At 38.8% G+C, this 21,052-nt stretch overlaps 1 protein-coding gene across 1 annotated transcript in view; it reads left to right on the top strand.

Moving 5' to 3' along the window:
* SNAP91 (synaptosome associated protein 91) overlaps positions 1-18,126 on the top strand; it is a 166,489-nt gene extending 148,363 nt beyond the window's left edge. Inside the window, 4 exon segments of the mRNA XM_070449843.1 lie at positions 9,050-9,133; positions 10,103-10,207; positions 14,383-14,485; positions 16,735-18,126. Of these exon segments, the coding sequence (XP_070305944.1) occupies positions 9,050-9,133; positions 10,103-10,207; positions 14,383-14,475 (282 nt within the window). The 3' untranslated portion in view covers positions 14,476-14,485; positions 16,735-18,126.
* Positions 18,127-21,052: the final 2,926 nt, after the last annotated feature.

Genomic DNA, 21,052 nt, shown 5'->3' with positions numbered 1-21,052 from the left:
AGGAAAAGCAGGGTCAACAAAGGTAAGATTTGTTATACAGGGCTTCCGTGATGGCTCAGCGGTGTAGAATCCGACTGCCAGTGCAGGAGACAGGAGTTTGACCCCTGACCCAAGAAGGTCTCACATGCCACAGAGCAACTGAGCATCACAACCACTGCGCCTGTGCTCGAGAGCCTGGGAGTCGCATGCTGAAGCCCGCATGCCCTAAAACCTGCGCTCTGCAACAGGAGAAGCCACTGCGATGAGAAGCCTGCGCACTGCAACTGGAAAGGAGCCCATGCTTGCCACGGCTAGAGAAAAGCCCGTGCAGCGACGAAGACCCAGCACAGCCAAAGATAAATAAGTAGAATTATTCTAGAAATTTGTTATTTATGTACAAGTCAGTGACTTCTCCATTGATAAGAGGTTCTCTTGTGATTTAGTCGTCCTTCTCTCCCTGGTACAGAGAGGGAGAGACCCTTAAGTGGGATCTCCTTTGTAAATAAATCTAAACACACCTTACAAAAGTTTAATGTCGACTGTTCTCAGGGCTCCTCCTGCATCTGCTGTTCTTCAGAATAATCAACTCATAAGAATCCTTATGCCAAAAAGCTACCCTTCAGTATTTTCTTTCTTTTTAAAAATGTTTTAGATAAATTTGTGTAACTTTAAGTTACAACTTTAAAAGTGTATAATTCTGTGAATTTTAGTATCTTTTTGATGTTATAAAACCGTTACCATTCTCTATAATTCCAGAATATTTCCATCACCCCAAAAAGGAACATGGTCTTTCCCAATTTTCTGCTTCTCTATTCCATGACATCCAAAAATTTGCTGTTTCTGTGGATTTGCCTCTTCTGGATTTTTAATATAAACAGAATCCTACACTCTTATGTGGAGGCTTATGGGCATGGGTTCTTCCACTTAGCATAATGTTTTCAAGGTTGATCTGGGTTGTAGCATGTAACAGTACTTTATTATTTTATGGCTGACAGTTCTGTTGTTTGGATATACCGCATTTTGTTTAGTCATTCATTAATGAATGGACATTTGTGTTGTTTCCATGTTTTGGTATTATGAAAGGTACTTATGTTATTTGTATGCAAGTTTTGGTAAGGATATATGTCCTCAGTTCTCTTGGGAATATATCTACGAGTGGAATTGCCAGGACTTGTGTGACACTGTTCAGCTTTTTGAGGAACTGACAGACTTTTCCACAGCAGCTGCATCATCTTACATATTTACACCATCAGTGCATAGGGCTTCAATTGTGACTTTCATATGCATTTCCTTAATGACTAGAGATCTTGAGAATCTTTTCGTGTGCCTAATGGTCATTTGTATATCTTCTTTTCTTTTCTTTTTTTTTTGAGAAATGTGGTTAGTTCTAAGGGATCTTTATTATTCTGAATAGTAGATGCTTATGAGATATATGATTTGCAAATATTTCTCCCATTCCGTGAATCATCTTCATTTTCTTGATAGTATCTTTTAATGCACAGAGTTTTAAATTCTGATAAACTCCAATTTTATCTATTTCTGTTGCTGTTGCTTGTGCTTTTGGTGTTGTGTTTAAGAAACCATTGCCTAATTCAAGGTCTTAAAGATTTATACCTAGACTTCTTTCTAAGAGTTGTATAATTTTATCTGTTACATTAGGTCTTTGACCTATTATAGGCTCATTTTCGTATGTGGTATGAGATAGGGGTCCAGACTGTATGTGTTACATGCACAAATCCAGTTAATCCAAGAACCATTTGTTAAAAATACTGTTTTTTCCACAATATTCTTCACAGTCTTCTCAAATATCAGTTGACCATAGATGTGTGGATTTATTTCCAGACTCTCTATTCTGCTGTATGGATCTGTGTGTCTGTCCCCCTACCAGTACCACAGTGTTTTGATCAATGTAGCTTAGTTGTAAGTTTTGAAACCAGAAAGTGTGAGTCCCCCAAATTCGTTCTTGTTTTTCAAGATTGTTTTGTCTATTCTGGGCCATTGGATTTCCATATAAGTTTCAGGTTCAGATTGTCCATTTTTCCGAGAGAAGCAGTTAAGTTGACAGGGATTGAAATTTTGATAGGAATCACACTGAATCTATAAAGTGAATTGGGTAGTATTGTCATCTTAACAATATTAAGTCTTCTAGTCATTAATAGATTAGAGGATATCTGTTTTCCAAGTTGTCTTTAATTTCTTCAACAATGTTTTATAGCTGTCAGTGTATAAGTTTTGTACTGTCTTGTTAAATTTATGTCTAAGTGTGTTATTTTTAATGCTGTTATAGATTAAATTCTTTATAATTGCATTTTTATTGTTAATTGCTAGTCTGAACACCACATTGATTTTTGTACATTTATTTTGTATCTTGCAACTTTGCTGAACTTGTCTATTAACTCTGACCATTTTTTGTGTGTGAATTCTTTGATTTTCTCCATATAAGATGATGTCATCTGCAAATAGAGATAGACTTATTTCTTCCTTTCTTATTTGAATGCTGTTGCTTTTTCTTACCTAATTTCACTGACGAGATCTCCCAGTACCTCTTTATCTTGTTCTTAGGGACAAAACTTTCATTCATTCAACGTTAAATATGATATTCAGTTCAGTTCAGTCACTCAGTCGTGTCTGACTCTTTGCAACGCCATGAACTGCAGCACACCAGGCTTCCCTGTCCATCACCAATTCCTGGAGTCCAGCCAAACCCATGTTCATCAAGTCAGTGATGCCATCCAACCATCTCATCCTCTGTGATCCCCTTCTCCTCCTGCCCTCAATCTTTCCCAGCATCAGGATATTTTCCAATGAGTCAGGTCTTCACCTCAGGTGGCCAAAGTATTTGAGTTTCAGCTTCAACATCAGTCCTTCCAATGAACACCCAGGACTGATCTCCTTCAGGATGGACTGGTTGGATCTCCTTGCAGTCCAAGGGACTCTCCAGAGTCTTCTCCAACACCACAGTTCAAAAGCATCAATGTCTGCGCTTAGCTTTCTTTATAATCCCAACTCTCACATCCATACATACCACTGGAAAAACCATAGCCTTGGCTAGACGGACCTTTGTTGGCAATATAATGTCTCTGCTTTTTAATATGCTGTCTAGGTTGGTCATAACTTTCCTTCTAAGGAGTAAGCATCTCTTAATTTCATGACTGCAATCACCATCTGCAGTGATTTTGGAGCCCATAAAAATAAAGTCAGCCACTGTTTCCCCATCTATTTGTCATGAAGTGATGGGACTGGATGCCATGATCTTAGTTTTCTGAATGTTGAGCTTTAAGCCAACTTTTTCACTCTCCTCTTTCACTTTCACCAAGAGGCTCTTTAGTTCTTCACTTTCTGCCATAAGGGTGGTGTCCTCTGCATATCTGACGATATTGATATTTCTCCCAGCAATCATGATTCTAGCTTGTGCTTCCTCTAGCCCAGCATTTCTCATAATGTACTCCGCATATAAGTTAAATAAGCAGGGTGACCATATATAGCCTTGACGTACTCCTTTTGCTATTTGGAACCAGTCTGTTGTTCCATGTCCAGTTCTAACTGTTGCTTCCTGACCTACATACAGGTTTCTCAAGAGGCAGGTCAGGTGGTCTGGTATTCCCATCTCTCAGAATTTTCCACAGTTTACTGTGATCCACACAGCCAAAGGCTTTGGCATAGTCAATAAAGCAGAAATAGATGTTTTTCTGGAACTCTCTTGCTTTTTTGATGATCCAGTGAATGTTGGCAATTTGATCTCTGGTTCCTCTGCCTTTTCTAAAACCAGCTTGAACATCTGGAAGTTCACAGTTCACGTGTTGCTGAAGCCTGGCTTGGAGAATTTTAAGCATTTTAAGAGAATTTAAGCCTTAAGCAATTTAAGCCTGGCTTGGAGAATTTTAAGCATGTGAGATGAGTGCAGTTGTGTGGTAGTTTGAACATTCTTCGGCATTGCCTTTCTTTGGGATTGGAATGAAAACTTTCCTTTTCCAGTCCTGTGGCCACTGCTGAGTTTTCCAAATTTCCTGGCTTATTGAGTGCAGTGCTTTCACAGCATCATCTTTCCAGATTTGAAATAGCTCAACTGGAATTCTATCACTTCCACTAGCTTTGTTCGTAGTGATGCTTCCTAAGGCCCACTTGACTTCACATTCCAGGATGTCTGACTCTAGGTGAGTGATCACACCATCGTGATTATCTGGGTCATGAAGACCTTTTTTGTACATGTTCTTCTGTGTATTCTTCCCACCTCTTCATAATATCTTCTGCTTCTGTTAGGTCCATACCATTTCTGTCCTTTATCAAGCCCATCTTTGCATGAAATGTTCCCTTGGTATCTCTAATTTTCTTGAAGAGATCTCTAGTCTTTCCCATTCTTTTGTTTTCCTCTATTTCTTTACATTGATCACTGAGGAAGGCTTTCTTATCTCTCCTTGCTACTCTTTGGAATTCTGCGTTCAGATGGGTATATGTTTCCTGTTCCCCTTTGCTTTTCGCTTCCCTTCTTTTCACAGCTATTTGTAAGGCCTCCTCAGACAGCCATTTTGCTTCTTTGCATTTCTTTTTCTTGGGGATGGTCTCGATTCCTGTCTCCTGTACAATGTCCCAAACTTCCATCCATAGTACATCAGGTACTTTATCTTATCAGATATAGTCCCTCAAATCTATTTCTCATTTCCACTGTATAGTCATAAGGGATTTGTTTTATGTCATACCAGAATGGTCTAGTGATTTTCTCTACTTTCTTCAATTTCAGTCTGAATTTGGCAATAAGGAGTTCATGATCTGAGCCACAGTCAGCTCCTGGTCTTGTTTTTGCTGACTGTATAGAGCTTCTTCATCTTTGGCTGCAAAGGATATAATCAATCTGATCTTGGTGTTGACCATCTGGTGATGTCCATGTGTAGAGTCTTCTCTTGTGTTGTTGGGAGAGAGTGTTTGCTATGACCAGTGCATTATCTTGGCAAAACTCTATTAGCCTTTGCCCTGCTTCATTCCGTACTCCAAGGCCAAATTTGCCTGTTAACTCCAGGTGTTTCTTGACTTCCTACTTTTGCATTCCAGGCCCCTATAATGAAAAGGACGTCTTTTTTGATGTTAGTTCTAGAAGGTCTTGTAGGTCTTCATAGAACTGTTCAACTTCAGCTTCTTCAGCATTACTGGTCGGAGCATAGACTTGGATTACTATGATATTGAATGGTTTGCCTTGGAAGCGAACAGAGATCATTCTGTCATTTTTGAGATTGTATCCAAGTACTGCATTTTGGACTCTTTTGTTGACTGTTATGGCTACTCCATTTCTTCTAAGGGATTCCTGGCCACAGTAGTACATATAATGGTCATCTGAGTTAAATTCACCCATTCCAGTCCATCTTAGTTCGCTGATTCCTAGAATGTCGATGTTCACTCTTGTCATCTGTTTGACCACTTCCAATTTGCCTTGATTCATGGACCTAACATTCCAGGTTCCTATGCAATATTGCTCTTTACAGCATTGAACCTTGCTTCTATCACCAGTCCAATCCACAACTGGGTGTGTTTTTGCTTTGGCTCCATCCCTTCATTCTTTCTGGAGTTATTTCTCCACTGATCTCCAGTAGCATACTGGGCACCTGCTGACCTAGGGAGTTCATCTTCCCGTGTCCTATCTTTTTGCCTTCTCATACTGTTGATGGGGTTCTCAAGGCAAGAACACTGAAGTGGTTTGCCATTGCCTTCTCCAGTGGACCACATTCTGTCAGACCTCTCCACCATGACCCGTCCATCTTGGGTGGCCCCACACAGCATGGCTTAGTTTCACTGAGTTAGACAAGGCTGTGGTCTGTGTGATCAGACTGGCTGGTTGTCTGTGATTGTGGTTTCAGTCTGTCTGCCCTCTGATGCCCTCTCTCAGTGCCTACTGTCTTACTTGGTTATCTCTTACCTCGGACGTGGGGTATCTCTTCACGGCTGCTCCAGCAAAGCACAGCCACTGCTTCTTACCTTGGTCGTGGGGTAGCTCCTCCCCACCGTCACTCCTGACCTCGTTGTGAGTTATTTGTAAATGCCCTTTATCAGTTGTAGGAATTCCCCTTCTGTTTCTAGTTTATTTAGTGTTGTTGTGTTATGAATGGATTGTGGGTTTTGTCAAATGCTTTTTCTGCATGTACTGAGATCAGTTTTTCTTTTATTTCTTATATTATTATAATATGATATATTACATTAATTGATCCAATCTTACATTTCCTGGGATAAGTCTCACTTGGTCATGGTGTGTGATTCTTTTAATATGCTGCTAGATGTGGTATGCTAGTAATTTGTTGAGAATTTTTATATTGATATTTGTAAAGAATTTGGGTGTAGTTTTCTTATGATGTCCTTGTGTGTATTTGGCATCACAGTAATACCAGCATCAAAGAATGATTAGAAAATGTTCCTTTTCTGTTTTTTTGAGAGCTTGAGAAGGATTAATATTAATTCTTCTTTATACCTTTAATAGAATGGACTAGTGAAGCCATCTGATTCTGGGCTTCTCTGTTATCAAAAGTTTTTGACTACTAACTCAGTCTCTTTACTTGCTATACATCTATTTAGATTTTTTTATTTCTTCTTGAGTCAGGTTTGGTAGTTTGTGTCTTTCTTGGAGTTTGACTGTTACGTCTAGATTATCTAATGTTTTAGCATATAATTTCTTATAATATATCCTTTTAATTCTTTTTATTTCTATAAGATTGGTAGTAATATCTCCACTTCCTTTCCTGATTTTGGTCGTTTAGGTTTCTCTTTTTTCTTGTCTACTTAAAAGTTTATTCATTTTATTGATCTTTTCAGAGGCCTTTTCTTTTCTCTTTTGTTTTCCCATTCTTTTTTTCATTTTTTTTCGCTCTTAATTGTTTTATTTCCTTTCTCTGCTCACTTTAGAATTAGTTCTTCTTTTTCGTAGTTTCTTATGGTAGAAGTTTAGATTATTGAGTTGAGATCTTTTTCCTGCATATGAGCTATATGTTCTTGTTTCTTTTCATATCTCATAATTTTATATTGGAACCTGGATACATTGAATATTATAATACGGCAGCACTGAAAATCGTGTTCTACCCTTCCCCAAGGTTTGTTGTTGCTACTTTTTTTGTTATTGTTGTTTTGCTACTTTGGTAGAGGGAGTTATTTGCTTGTTTGTTTTGTCCTTTAGCTAATTGGTCAGCTGAGAATTAGGCAGATACTACTTAAACTCCTGGAACCAAAAATATCTCCCAGTCTTTACAGAGGGGCTCTGCGTGTGTGTTAGGCACAACCTCAGACTCACCCAGGCAGGTTGCAACTCTGCGTTAGCAATCACTGCTGCTTGCTTAAAGCCTCCACGTCAGCCCAGAGGCATCTCAAGTCTTTCCAGAGTATGTGCACAGCTATCTATTTTCCCAGGAGGATGTCTGGATTTTTCAAACCCTTAATCCTCAAAGCATCTCATTCTCCAGCCTTTCCTCTGAGCTTTTTGTTTAGGCTGCTATTTGCTGTGACTGATATCCATTGCCTGATACAGCAACAACTGAAAAATTTGCCTTTAAGTATTTTCCACCAGTGTCTTCAGATAACAGCTAGCACTAGATGGGTTCACAGTTTGACAAGATAACAGCAAGCCTTTTAAGCCAGTGTTTCTAGGGAGCCACCTAGACAAGAGACAAGACAAAGCAAATAATTAAAATATCTTCTGCTCCTTGTGATACTGTTCCTGGGAGTGTGTGCTGTTGTTTTCAAGGCTGCAGCTGAACTGGAGGACAGTATAAATTTCAAGGGATTGCAGTAGGGTTAATTTTATGCCTAAGGGAAGTATTAGGGGTTTTGGTATATGACTGAAAACTCTCAAACCTGAGCCTGAAATGGGATATGTGAACAGTATTACATGTAGTCTTTTAAATACTTCCTAAAACTTGGAGTTAATTTTGGTCTTTGTACAAATGTACAACAGTCAGAAGTCAGAGAGAAGCAAATATAACACAAAAAAGAATAATATAAAAAACTGGGAGTAAAACCACCAAATGACCCAGCAATCCAACTATTAGGCATATATCCTGAGGAAATCAAAACTGAAAAAGATACATGTACCCTAATGTTCATTTCATCTCTACTTACAATAGCTAGAACATGGAAGCAACCTAGATGTCCATCGACAGCTGAATGGGTAAAGAAGCTGTGGTACATTTACACAATGGAATATTACTCAGCCACATAATATAATGCATTTGAGTCAGTTCTAATGAGGTGGATGAATCTAGAACCTGTTATACAGAGTGAAGTCAGAAAGAGAAAGATAAATATTGTATACTAGTGCATGTATATGGAATCTAGAAAGATGGTACCAATGAATTTATTTGCAGGGCAGCAATGGAGAAACAGTCATAAAAAATAGACTTATGGACACGGGGAGGAAGAAGAGGATGAGATGTATGGAGAGAGTAACATGGAAACTTACATGACCACATGTAAAATAGAGAGCCAATGGGAATTTGCTGTATGGCTCAGGAAACTCAAATAGAGGCTCTGTAACAACCTAGAGGGGTGGGATGGGGAGGGAGATGAGGGGAGGTCCAAGAGGAAGCGGACATGTGTATACCTATGGCTGACTCATCTTGATATTTGGCAGGAAACAACAATATTCTATAAAGCAATTATCCTTCAATTAAAAAATAAATTAATTTTTTTAAGTGGGGAGAAGTGGAAACCAAGCTTTAAACATGTCAATAAAAGCATTCCTCAAAGTTCTAATTCAATGCCTATTGGAGAATATAATGATTAGACCAAAAAAAGTTTAGAAAAACTTGGCTTCTTACACTGAAGGTGGCATAAGTAGGTAGAAAGCATAAGCTGAGCCCAAATAACTCCACAGTGGTGAACATCATGTTGGTAACCTTTGTATCGCTGGCGTGGTGCTAGTCCTATTTTTAAAATTGAAAACTGAAATTTGAAATTTCTGTATGTCTTTACATATACTTAAGAGCATGCATTTAAAAGTTATATTCTGTCCTTTTAAAGCCATATTATATTGGTTCTTTTTGTTTGTTGTTTGTGTGTGTGTGTGTATGTGTCTATGTGTGTGTTGTGGGTTTTTTGATAGCAAGGAGCTGTGCCTCCAACCAGTTCAGTTCCTCCTGTTGCCGGGGCCCCATCTGTCGGACAACCTGGACCAGGGTTTGGAATGGTGAGTGTTTTAAAAATTGTAAAACAATTTTTTTTTAATTGTTTTACAATTTTACAATTGTAAAAATTGTAATTAATACTTCTAAGGACTTTGCCAAATCCCAGATTAACTATAGAATGTAATTCTCCCCATAATGCAGTAGAATAAAATTTTAAAATTAAGTCATCTGCTTTAGACATTAAGTAGTCTACAGAGGACATGATCAAGTCAGTTATAAGACACTTAAAATAATTTTCCACCATCAAAATAATTTTTGTAGTGCACTGATAATGTCATTTTTGGAGTACTGTTTACCAAACCAGTGACCTGGGCTCTTAGCTTAATCATCAAAATCAACTTTTCATCAGTATACTGACTTTTCACTTACCACTTTTATCACTAGCAAATTTTAGGGCCATTTTCCATAAAGAAACAAGTCTTTACCTCTTTAAGAACTATACATACAGAAGATAGATAAACAGCAGCAAAGCCTGGTTGGGATAAGGATGTGGTCTGGAGTTTCCAGGGTGGGCTCAATCCATAGGCAAGAATCTGCCTGCCTATGCAGGAGACATGGGTTCAGTCCCTGGGTTGGGAAGATCCCCTGGAGGAAGAAATGGCAACCCACTCCAGTATTCTTGCCTGGGAGGTCCCATGGACAGAGGAGGGCTACAGTCCATGGAGTCACAAAGAGTTAGACACAATTGAGCATGCACCCTGGCGGTCCAGTGGTTAAGAATCCAGGCTTCCATTGTAAGGGTGCACAGGTTCAGTCCCTGGTCGGGGAACTAAGATCCCCACATGCCACACAGCACAGCCAAAAACATAAAAAAAATAAATTTAAGTAAGCATCTTTTTAAAAAATCACAAGTGATGCTTTTTCACAAACCTGGATTCTTCAGAAATTTTCTTTAACATATTAAAGACATAAATGTCAGGGCACTGCCAGAGTGAACTGCACTCACACTGTGAACCCCTCTGCTTTTTCAGCCTCCAGCGGGGACAGGCATGCCCATGATGCCTCAGCAGCCTGTCATGTTTGCACAGCCCATGATGAGGCCACCCTTTGGAGTTGCAGCTGTACCTGGCACACAGGTCAGTTTTTAAATGTCCACAAAAGAATAACCTTAATTTATAAGTGTAAACTGTCATGTGACCAACAATTTAAAAATGTTTTTACCTGATGCCATCTCTTTGTTTGCTGCTTGGGAAGAAGTCGAGGGAACATGGAAGACAGGTGAACAGTGGTGACATTTAAAGGAAAATGATAGAAAAAACTAACTGTCCTAAGGTCCCTCCCTTCCTTTCCTTGATTTGGAATGTTTCCTGAGAACTACCAGGTGTTTAAAATATCTAGGCATTTATTCCAGGAAAAAATGAGTAGCTCTAATCCATTGTCTTACTACATGTTCCTAGAGTTAGCCAAAATTAAGGTTAGGGACATGATACTTCTGGCTGCTAAGTTTGCCCAAGACTAGTGACACTAACTGCAGTGAGTCTGCCAAACTGTAAAGCCTAGATCTTGGCATCTGGTCCCATCACTTCATGGCAAATGTATGGAGGAAAAATGGAAACAGTGACAGACTTTATTTCCTTGGGCTCCAAAATCACTGCCGATGGTGACTGCAGCCATGAAATTAAAAGACGCTTGCTCCTTGGAAGAAAAGCCATGACCAACCTAGACAGCATATTAAAAAGCAGAGACATTAGAACTAAAAAATAAAAATAAAAAGCAGAGACATAACTTTACTGACAAAGGTCTGTCTAGTCAAAGCTATGGTTTCCAGTAGTCATGAATGGATGTGAGAGCTGAACCATAAAGAAGGCTGAGTGCTGAAGAATTGATGTTTTCTATCTGTGGTGCTGGAGGACTCTTCAAGAGTCCCTTGGACAGCAAAGAGATCAAACCAGTCCATCCTAAAGGAAATCAACCTTGAATGTTCATTGGAAGGGCTGATGCTGAAGCTGAAGCTCCAGTATTTTGGTCACCTGATGCAAAGAGCTAACTCACTGGAAAAGACCCTGTTGCTGGGAAAGATTGAGGGCAGGAGGAGAAGGGGGCAACAGAGCGTGAGATGCTTGGATGGCATCACCGACTCAATGGACGTGAGTTTGAGCAAACTGCAGGAGATGGTGAAGGACAGGGAAGTCTAGTGTGTTGCAGTCCATGGGGTCACAAAGAGTCAGACACGACTACGTGGCTGAACAACAGCAACAGCAACAAAGCCTGAAGGAGCAATTCCCACAAGACTGCCCTCATCAGACCCTTCAGGTCCCCAAGGCCACCCTCACTTCAGACCAGCTGCCTGCAGATTTAAGTAAGGGTTCCCAGGACCACCCTCAGATTAGACAGTTTTCTAGAAAGACTCATAGAACTCGGGGAAGCACTAACTTTACAATGACAGTTTTATTGTAGTGAAAAGATACAAACAGATCCAGCCAAAAGAAGAGATGCACTGAGCAAAGTCTGGGAGGATCCCACATGAAGCTTCTTTGTCCTCAGGGATGCATTACCCACCTGGTATCACTGTGTGAGGATACACATGCAATACTGCTAACCCGGGAAGCTTACCTGAGCTTCAGTATGCAGAGTTTGTATTAAGCTCTCATTATATAGGAATGACTAACTGAATTATTTCTCACGTGGTTGAACTCCATCTCCAGCCTTCCTCCCTCTCTGAAGGTCAGGTTCATATCCTGTGGCCCAGAGACTGAACTGTTTAATCACATGGTTGATTTTCTGGCATGGCCAGCCCCCAACCCTGAGTTACCTAGTTAGCATAAATTATCAGGTGTGGTGCCACAAACCCACTCTGAATAACAAAGACATTCCTATTACTAGGAAAACTCCAAAGGTTTAGAAGTTATCTACCAGGGTCCAGGAAAAAGGGCAAACCTCTCTTGGGTGAGGCCAAGTTTCTTACTATATAGCGTGCTGCCTTTATTTGCAAAGATGCCAAAATATATGCACTTTGTTGAACTATTTTGCTGACAATAATGATGTTCATACAGATAAATCACCCTTTGTTTATTTCTCTCATAAATTGCCTGGACCAAGTGAAGGTATATGTAGAACCAAAGAAATTTTCACCATGTGAAATTGATTTAGGATGGAGGAAGAACATTGTAACTTCTAGCACGGTGCTGAGTACTCAGAACACATGGCTGAAATATATTTTAAGGATATCAGTAAATGATTTCGCTTCTATTGTATAATTTTTAAATTTACCACATCTGTTTATATTGTCTCAGCCTCACAATAGGAATCCTGTTGTGAACCTTCTGAATGTACTTTAATCCCCTTTTCTTCCTTGGATCATCTCTAAATTCATTCTCTACCTGTTCCCAAAATTGGCTTTAGTTTCTTTGCCTTAACCCTTCAAAAGCCATAATGACCAGGAGAGTGATATTGGGTGTCCAAAAGGATAAATTTAAAATGTAAGAGACTCCAGCTTTCAACGCCATCACCAAAGCACTGGCTTCCTGAGGAATTTGCTCTGCTCTGAGATAATGAATGCTACCTAAAGTTGTTTGGGGTTGGGGAGGGTGGAAGGCCGGGAGTGGATATTAAGGGAGGTTTTGGTTTTCATAGTTGGGATTACAGTCAATCTAGATATATTTAAATTCCAAGAACGAATCTCACTTATGAATATTTCCTTGATTGTTAAATATATCCATGACTATCTACCACCTTTTTGAAAAAAAAAAAAGAAATTGAAAGGATGTTACCGAGATTTTTAAAAGTCTTATTGTATTTGGTGTGCTGAACGCTTTAGAAATAATACAGTTTTATTATATAAGGTAGTTTTCCTGCTTGATACCAGTGTTGCATAGCATCAATTTGTTTACTTAATTCAAAGGATGAAAATGAAAAATAGATGATACAATGAAAACTGTTTTAATCATTTAGTTGAATTTATGGCAATTTGGGACATGCTGTGCCATAGTTATTCAATTTCTAAGCTGCATTCCTGCACCAGAGAAGAATCATTGCTGATTAGATATTAAATAAGAAAGCAAACATGAGTTAGTAGCTTTGGAGACATAGAAGTTTTTCTTTACTGGTGTGTGGACTCTTGCACTGTAAATCACTTGGTTGGTGTCACAATGTCATATCACCTAATTATTAATTATGGACCAGTCCTTGAGTTTCTTATCTTCCAAACAACTTTGACCCTTTATATTTATTTTTTCCTGGCCTTCCCATGAGATAGGATCCCAGTTTTAAAAATGGAAATTTGACTGATACGTACTACAGTTAATCAATAGTTCCTGGACAAGGGAACAAATCTAAAACTGTTTATTTCTGGAGCTTTGTTTACAGAACCAAAAAAGAAAACATACCTCCCTGCCCTTCAATCCCATATTCCTGAGTTACATTCCATCTTGTTACAAGTGTAGAAGATTAATTAGCTCAAAGGATACATGTTAGTTATTGTTCTGTGTAGACTCCATGACCTTTTTCAAGGCCTTGGACCCTAACATTCCTGCAAAAGCCTGTTCCCAAAACTTAGGTTTGTCACACAATAGAATAATCTAAGTATTCATTAAGCAGAAACAAGGTAAGTAAATTTTTGGTTGCTTTTGCTTCAGGTTTAGTATGATTCTTCTCTGTAGTATCTAATAATTAATCTTCTCTACAAGCTGGACAGGCAAGATTGGAATTCAGTGACATTTACAACTACACTATTTGCTCATCCGAAAACAAACAGTGACCCCAGATTTGACAGGTGTTCACTTAAAATACTTTATATGAAATTCTAGTCTATTTAGCTAATATTTTAAAGTAATTTCTTAAGTGACTTTCTGCAAGCTGTTTTCTTTCCATTTTTCCTTCAAACTCACTCTCAGTCTGAGAAAAGTCGTTTATATTCCTTTATTAGTTTAGAGGTACTAATAACTCAAAGTCAAAATGCTTTGAATAGAGAAGTTGTATTTTTTTCACTATGTATTCATAGTAGCTTTAATGTGACTAGTTTTCCACATCTTCCCTAACTAATATCCATATTGTTCTACAAGAGTCCTCAAATTTTACTTTGGCTAAGTTTGATGTCAAATAATTTCAAGAAAGCCAGTATCCTTTGAAGTGTGTTTTTTAAATCCAAAATCTAAAACAACCCTGTGACTAAGTAGAACAAAGTAGATTTTGTAAACTTTTAGCCATCTAATCTTCTGCATGTTTGTTTTCTGTGGTATGTGCTTGGCCTAATGCTTATCTATCTCTGTTTGCTTTCTGTTTCCACTGTCTTGGGCTGGCTTTTCCTCCTTAGCTTTCTCCAAGCCCTACACCTGCCTCTCAGAGTCCCAAGAAACCTCCAGCAAAGGACCCATTAGCGGATCTTAACATCAAGGATTTCTTGTAAACAATTTAAGGTATCTAATAATGAGCTTTTCCTGTGGGCTTGTAATAGTGACCTATGCTATGCTTAGCTATTTTATTAGGTATAATATTTGTACTTCTGTGTCCTTAATACATATATGTAATAATAATTGTTTGAATGTGTATGCTTTTGAAATCCATATTGGAAGCTATCTTTGTCAGTGATTTTTTAATCTTACTTAATTTGCAAAACTAAGAGGGCAAGAAACCTCCAAATTGTCCTTACCCTGGAAAGCACACAGATTATACTAATAAAGCAAAAGGTTGCCCAAGCTACTTCATAAATTAGAAAATTACTAGTGCATTCTATGATGACTAGAATTTATAGAAAGGTAACATTTATAATACTTCATTTAGAAATTGTCTAAGAATATATTTGGTGACAATTGTAATTTTATTCTGCTTATTCTTATTTGGCCTCATCAAGTAAAACTTAGATTTATTACCCTTTGCATCTCTGCATTCAGGCAAAATTTTCATTTCTAACATTCTAGTTTTAAATTTCTAATGTAATTTGTGAAATTACATTATGGCTAATAGAGGACTTATAGAAGGAAACTAATGAAGACAGCGATTTGCTGTTAACCCCAGAACCTGACACAGTGGATAGCTTCTCAACAAATATTAAGTTGGCCAAAAAGTTCATTCAAATTTTTCATGTTACAGAAAAACAAGAGCAAACTTTTTGGCCAACCCAATACTTGGTGAATGTGGGTGAGCACTAGTAATGATGCTTTTCATTTACACAGTATTTTTCATTCTTTCTAGTAATTAACTCTTTGATCACCTCTGTTGGAGATCAAACCCTGCAGGATAAGCTAGCCAGATACTCTGGCCTGCATTTCACAGCAAAAGAAACTGTCCCTTGGCATTAAGTGATTTGCCCAGGGTCACACTGGAAGAGAAGTATGAGCGTTGAAGTTTTTGAACCCCTGTCTGGTATTCTTTTTATCATAAATCTGCTGCTGCTGCTAAGTTGCATCAGTCGTGTCCGACTCTGTGTGACCCCATAGACGGCAGCCCACCAGGCTCCCCCATCCCTGGGATTCTCCAGGCAAGAATACTGGAGTGGGTTGCCATTTCCTTCTCCAGTGCTTAAAAGTGAAAAGTGAAAGTGAAGTCGCTCAGTCGTGTCCAACTCTTTGCGACCCCATGGACCGTAGCCTGCCAGGCTCCTCTGTCCATGGGATTTTCCAGGCAGGAGTACTGGAGTGGGTTGCCAGTGCCTTCTCCGTATCGTGCATCTACTATATATATATATTTAAACTTCCTGTTAGGTCTATGGCGACTTTTGTGGATTTCTGCCTTGTGATTTTTTTCTTCATACAACATTAATAATTTATCATTTTAAGGCCTTGACATCTCAGCCAAGTAATTCTCCTTGAGCCCAACTTTTCTGTTCCACTTTGGGCTGAATTGGGCTGAGGTAGGCATCATGTAGATGCATAAATAAGACAACAAACACTTATTTCTTAGCAGCTGAAGTTTCAGAAATGACCAGGAGTGCAGCAGGAAGCAGCCTTTTATGCACTTGTTATTCAGAAGTGTTGCTGTCAGCACGTGCAGGAATTCTGAGGAGTGCCTGAAACAGAAGTGCTTGAGATACCGTCTGCTCTCAGAGTCAGAGTCAAAAGAGGGACAGACACAGACTGTGTTACAAAGGAGAGCTACCCCATGCCTAAGCCTGAAGACCCCAGGAGGGTTTCCTGGCAGAGATGACAGCATGGGAGGTGGCAGGGAGGGGAGAGGGTGTGTCAATGAAGGCTTTGCATCACCGGGGACGTCTCCCCACTGTTCCGTCACTTGTACAACTACTTAGTGGCTCCTTGAAAACCTTAACTGAACAGAACCCCAGAAAAGGGAGTCCCTGCCCCACCTCTTTTTTTTTCACTGCCCTTTTTTAAGGTTGTTTTAATTGATACTGAATGTCTTGCTAAGATTTTTTTTCTAAGTATACTTGGAAATTGGATACTTCCTAAGTATCCAATTTCCAAATTTTGCCAATAGAATTTGCTTACTTAAAATGAAGCTATACTTTGAAAAAAGGTTTTTTTGTTTTTTTTGTTTTTTTCCTGGATGAAATTTTAAGCTTGTCTTAAAGAATGGTGAAAAGTCTTTAAATGTGACTTTGGTAATATGAAGACCTGCTGTGTCAACAGCGAAGTAAAATTGCAAGGAAGGTAAAATATTTGAGAACTACATAATGCCATTTTCTAATTCAAGTGCTTTTTTATCTTTACAGCTGCAATTTTTGTGACTGAATAGGAAAAAAAATAATGACTTTGGAGACTTCAAATAAAATTGACGCTCAGAGTTTCAAAGGGAGCCACCAGTACCAATCCCAATGCTTATTCATAACTTCTCTTCCGAACTGTAGCACAGCCGTGAAAGTGTACTACCTTAGCTGTTATCCCTACTCGCAGAATTGTAGTGTATGTGGGTTCCTTCTGTGTTGCGTGATGTAAACAATGAATGGATGTTTCTGATGCCTTTAGTGCTCTCTGGACCTCGCCCATGGACGGATGATGCAGCTGTTGTGTGGTGAGCCGTTGGGAAAGACGTGTCTGTGTTTTTGAGGGTTTCAATGTATATATAACTTTTGGACACACCTGAACTCTCCCCATAAATTCTCTTTTCTTCTGTATCTGCGTTACAAATATAGTGTGATAATATCAGATAGTAAGGAAAACACTCTTAAATATACAGAACTTTTTTCGGTGTGGAGTACACTTTTCCAATCACAGGAACTTCAGCTGTGGTGGGAAATGTTTATTTTTGTGGCACTGTATATGTTAAGAAATTTTATTTTAAAAAAATATAAAGGTTAATGTCCATAACAAATATTTCCCCTCAAAGCTACCTTAATCAAGAATGAAAAATCATATGGGAAGAATTCCATATTTAATCACTGCTGTGTTATCTATTTTAATTATGTTTGACAGGTTTTGCATCTAAATTAACCTACTTGTTCATTCTTGATTCAGTGCACTGAAAGTAAAGGGTCTGTTTCCATCTTGTCTGTGAAAATGCAATTTGAAGTATGCTATTCAAGTGATTATGAGGGCACCCCAAGGTATAGCTGTAATTTAAAGTTTACTGCAAATCTTTTTATTTTCTTGTGGGGTTTATGTACATCTGTTAATTTAGTATTTCTTTGTGTGTTCTGTAGACTAGTGTTCTTCCATCCCTCAATTGAGCTCAAAGTAGGTTTTGTTGTACCATTGTGACTAGAATTTAAACTAAATCAGAGAATTGTATTCTTTACTGTACATACCGTATTCTTTAATTTTTAAGTTGTTGTCATATTGTCTGTGCTGATGGCTTGGCTTAAGATTTTGATGCATACATGAGGTCACTGTTGATCAGTGTTGCTAGTGGCTTGGCCGCTCTTTGTTAAAGCATATTGGGTTGGAAAGGTGTTTGCCTTTTTTTCAAATTACTCAATAGATGTATGGTACCATTTAAAAGTGGTTGTATCTGAATTTACTGTGGGGATAACATACACTGTAATGGGGAAAAATTACCTAAAACCAATTTCAACATGGCTTTTCTTTGTATTTCAGTTCAAAAATCCAGTGCATGTACGCCCTCTGAGATGCAATAAACACCTTGAACAAAGAAAATGCAAACATAATCTTTCTCTCTTTGATTATTTTTTATGGGAAAAAGTCTGTTTCGGATGACACATGTATCATATACAAAATATTGCAAATGTTAAACCATTTAGGATGAGAAATACTGTCTGTGCCAACATAGTTTTGATTCTTTTTCAATAAAGTCAAAGTAAGGAAAAAAAGAACCATTTTAATCAGCTGTCATTAAACTTGGGACTCCATGGCTGCTGCCAAATAAATTGAAACCACATATTACAAAAAAGAAAAGGATCAACTTCCTTTTAAAATATGCAATTAAATTCTTTTATTTGCATGAATTTTCCATGGAAGTTGAAGAGTTAATGATTTTAGGTCATAGTTTCCATGCTCATGGGCTTCCTTTGTGGCTCAGCTGGCAAGGAATCTGCCTGCAATGTGGGAGACCTGGGTTCAATCCCTAGGTTGGGAAGATCCCCTGGGGAAGGGAAAGGTTGCCCACTCTAGTATTCTGGCCTGGAGAACTCCATGAACTGTATAGCCCATGGGGTCGCAAAGAGTTGGACACGACTGAGCAACTTTCACTTTGCTTACATACTCACACACTGGTGTGCGCAAATACTCAAACACAAAATCTAGATTAGCTAGTTTGAGTAAATTTGCATGACTTGATGCCTGTAACTAGATTGTTACAATGTCTCGTCCGATCTCAAATATAAGTGTTCCTCACGTAGAAAGTGAAAGCGAAAGTCTCTCAGTCAAGTCCGACTCTTTATGACCCCATGGACTATACAGTCCATGGAATTCTCCAGGTCAGAATACTGGAGTGGGTAGCCTTTCCTTTCTCCAGGGGATCTTCCCAACCCAGGGATCAAACCCAGGTCTTCTGCATTGCAGGCAGATTCTTCACCAGCTGAGCCACAAGGGAAGCCCAAGAATACTGGAGTGGGTAGCCTATCCCTTCTCCAGCAGATCTTTCTGACCCAGGAATCAAACTAGGGTCTCCTGCATTGCAGGTGGATTCTTTACCAACCGAGCTATCAGGGAAGCCATTATTCCTCAAATAGAAGCATATTTCTATTTCTAAATTGTCTTCCCTGAATTACATAGGATTTCTTTCTTGAGAACTAGCTTTCAGAAACTAGTATCTGATCATATAATATGATTTTTATAGATTACAGTTTGATCATATGTTGCTTTGCAGGCATATTGTAATAAAATGTTGTATTTCAGATTGTAAATAATTTTAAGCTTTTAGTATTGCATTTTTAATATGCTTTGTTCATTGGCCCATGTGGTATAAATTCTTAATAGGCAAAGATATAAGAGCATTATTTTTAACTTGGATGCTGAAACCTTGCTGTGCTAAAATTCTTCATGTCCTTGTTGGGAGAATTGTCTCATGGAAGAGATGCTGGATAAGGTCCTCTGCTCAAACAACTCATCTTTCTGAAGAACCTTCAACACAAGTCCATTTTAGCCATGGTGTTCCTCTGTGTGGTAAGGGTGTCTATCCTGCCTCACCTGGGCTCTGCATGCATGCACACGTGAGCACAAGTACACTGTTTGGGTTGTGACCACACCACTGCTCACACAAGGGGTCAGTTTGCCAGGCAACACATGGCCCTCTGCCTAAATCCCCTCTCCAACCCCACGGTGCAACTCACTCCTCCGTCCTTCATGGCTCCCTACCTTCCTCTTCTCAGGGCCCAACTTTCATCAGCCTTCACAGCACTTGACATACTGTGTTATCATTATCCGGGAAGGTGGCTTCTGCCCTGGCCGTTCGGGAGCATGAAAGGCAGGAAACGTCTTCTCTTGCTCAAACCTTCAGCAGATAGCACTTAGTAGGCATGTGTCTGCAGGATAAACATCATAATGTTAGTTCTTAGAGGCCTTACCACTTACCTGCTCAGCTGTTACCATATTTCTGATGACTGAAGAATAATTCTTGTGCATTTATTGCCACATGTTACTGGAATTTGAGTAGCTCCCTCTCAGCTCATTGCAATGGAAAAATGAACAATTGAAAACCCATCTTGAGCTGAAGGTTTGAATTACTTCATATATGGTGAAATAATTACTAGTGGTTCTCTTAGTACAAAAGTGTCTCCTGTGTTCTCTACCTTTCATGTTATTTATTGTGCTTTAAAAGGAATGGAGACTTTGAGGGAGGAGTCGTGGAGTTCAGAAGAGGGAGAAAGGAGTGGACATGAAAAAATACATAAGAACTCTGAGTCACAGAAAGGTAAAATGTGCAAAGTCCTCTTTCTGCCTCTTAAATAGACACACCTTTAGGAATAGATCCCCAAATTTTGAACGTGGAAAAGCCAGCATGGTCTTGGAGCAGTAATGACAGTGTTTCATGTGTGGAATTAGTTGATGAAATATATGTTGTCTTAGTTTAAAAGGCATGTTGGTCTGTACTTCTGAGGCAGCAGGCTTTGTGGTAGTTTGTTACTCATCCTCTTGGACTGTTTCTCATAGCCTTGCTGACAGCACTTTTCCCTGCTGTATACACTATTCAGGTCTCCTGTATGAGTGAAAATGTGTGAGGGAGCAAGATGTTGTGATTTAATGATAATGGTCACTAAACTGTCAGAGCTACAGCATTGAATCATCCAAGTTCATTTCCACTTACAACATGTCTCTTCAAGTGATTCTGAAATAGGAAGCCATGCTATCATTGATTCTATAATTAAGTATTGTATATCTGATCACAGAACAGAGGTGTTCAAACTCTGTATTTTCAGAACTAAAATTTGAAAAAAAAAAAAAATTTTTTTTTTTTGGCCGCACCGCCTTGTGGGATATTAGTTCCCCAACCAGGGATCAAACCCAGGCCCCTTGCCATAGATGCATGGAGTCTAACCACCAAACTGCCAGGGAATTCCATGAAATGTATTTGTTTGCATGGCTTATGTCTGTCAATACTTACTATGTTAGAAATTAAAACTGATAATATTTTAA

The sequence above is a fragment of the Odocoileus virginianus genome, chromosome 19, assembly GCF_023699985.2.
Source record: "Odocoileus virginianus isolate 20LAN1187 ecotype Illinois chromosome 19, Ovbor_1.2, whole genome shotgun sequence".
Taxonomy (NCBI): domain Eukaryota; kingdom Metazoa; phylum Chordata; class Mammalia; order Artiodactyla; family Cervidae; genus Odocoileus; species Odocoileus virginianus.
This window is presented reverse-complemented; position numbering and strand designations above follow the sequence as displayed.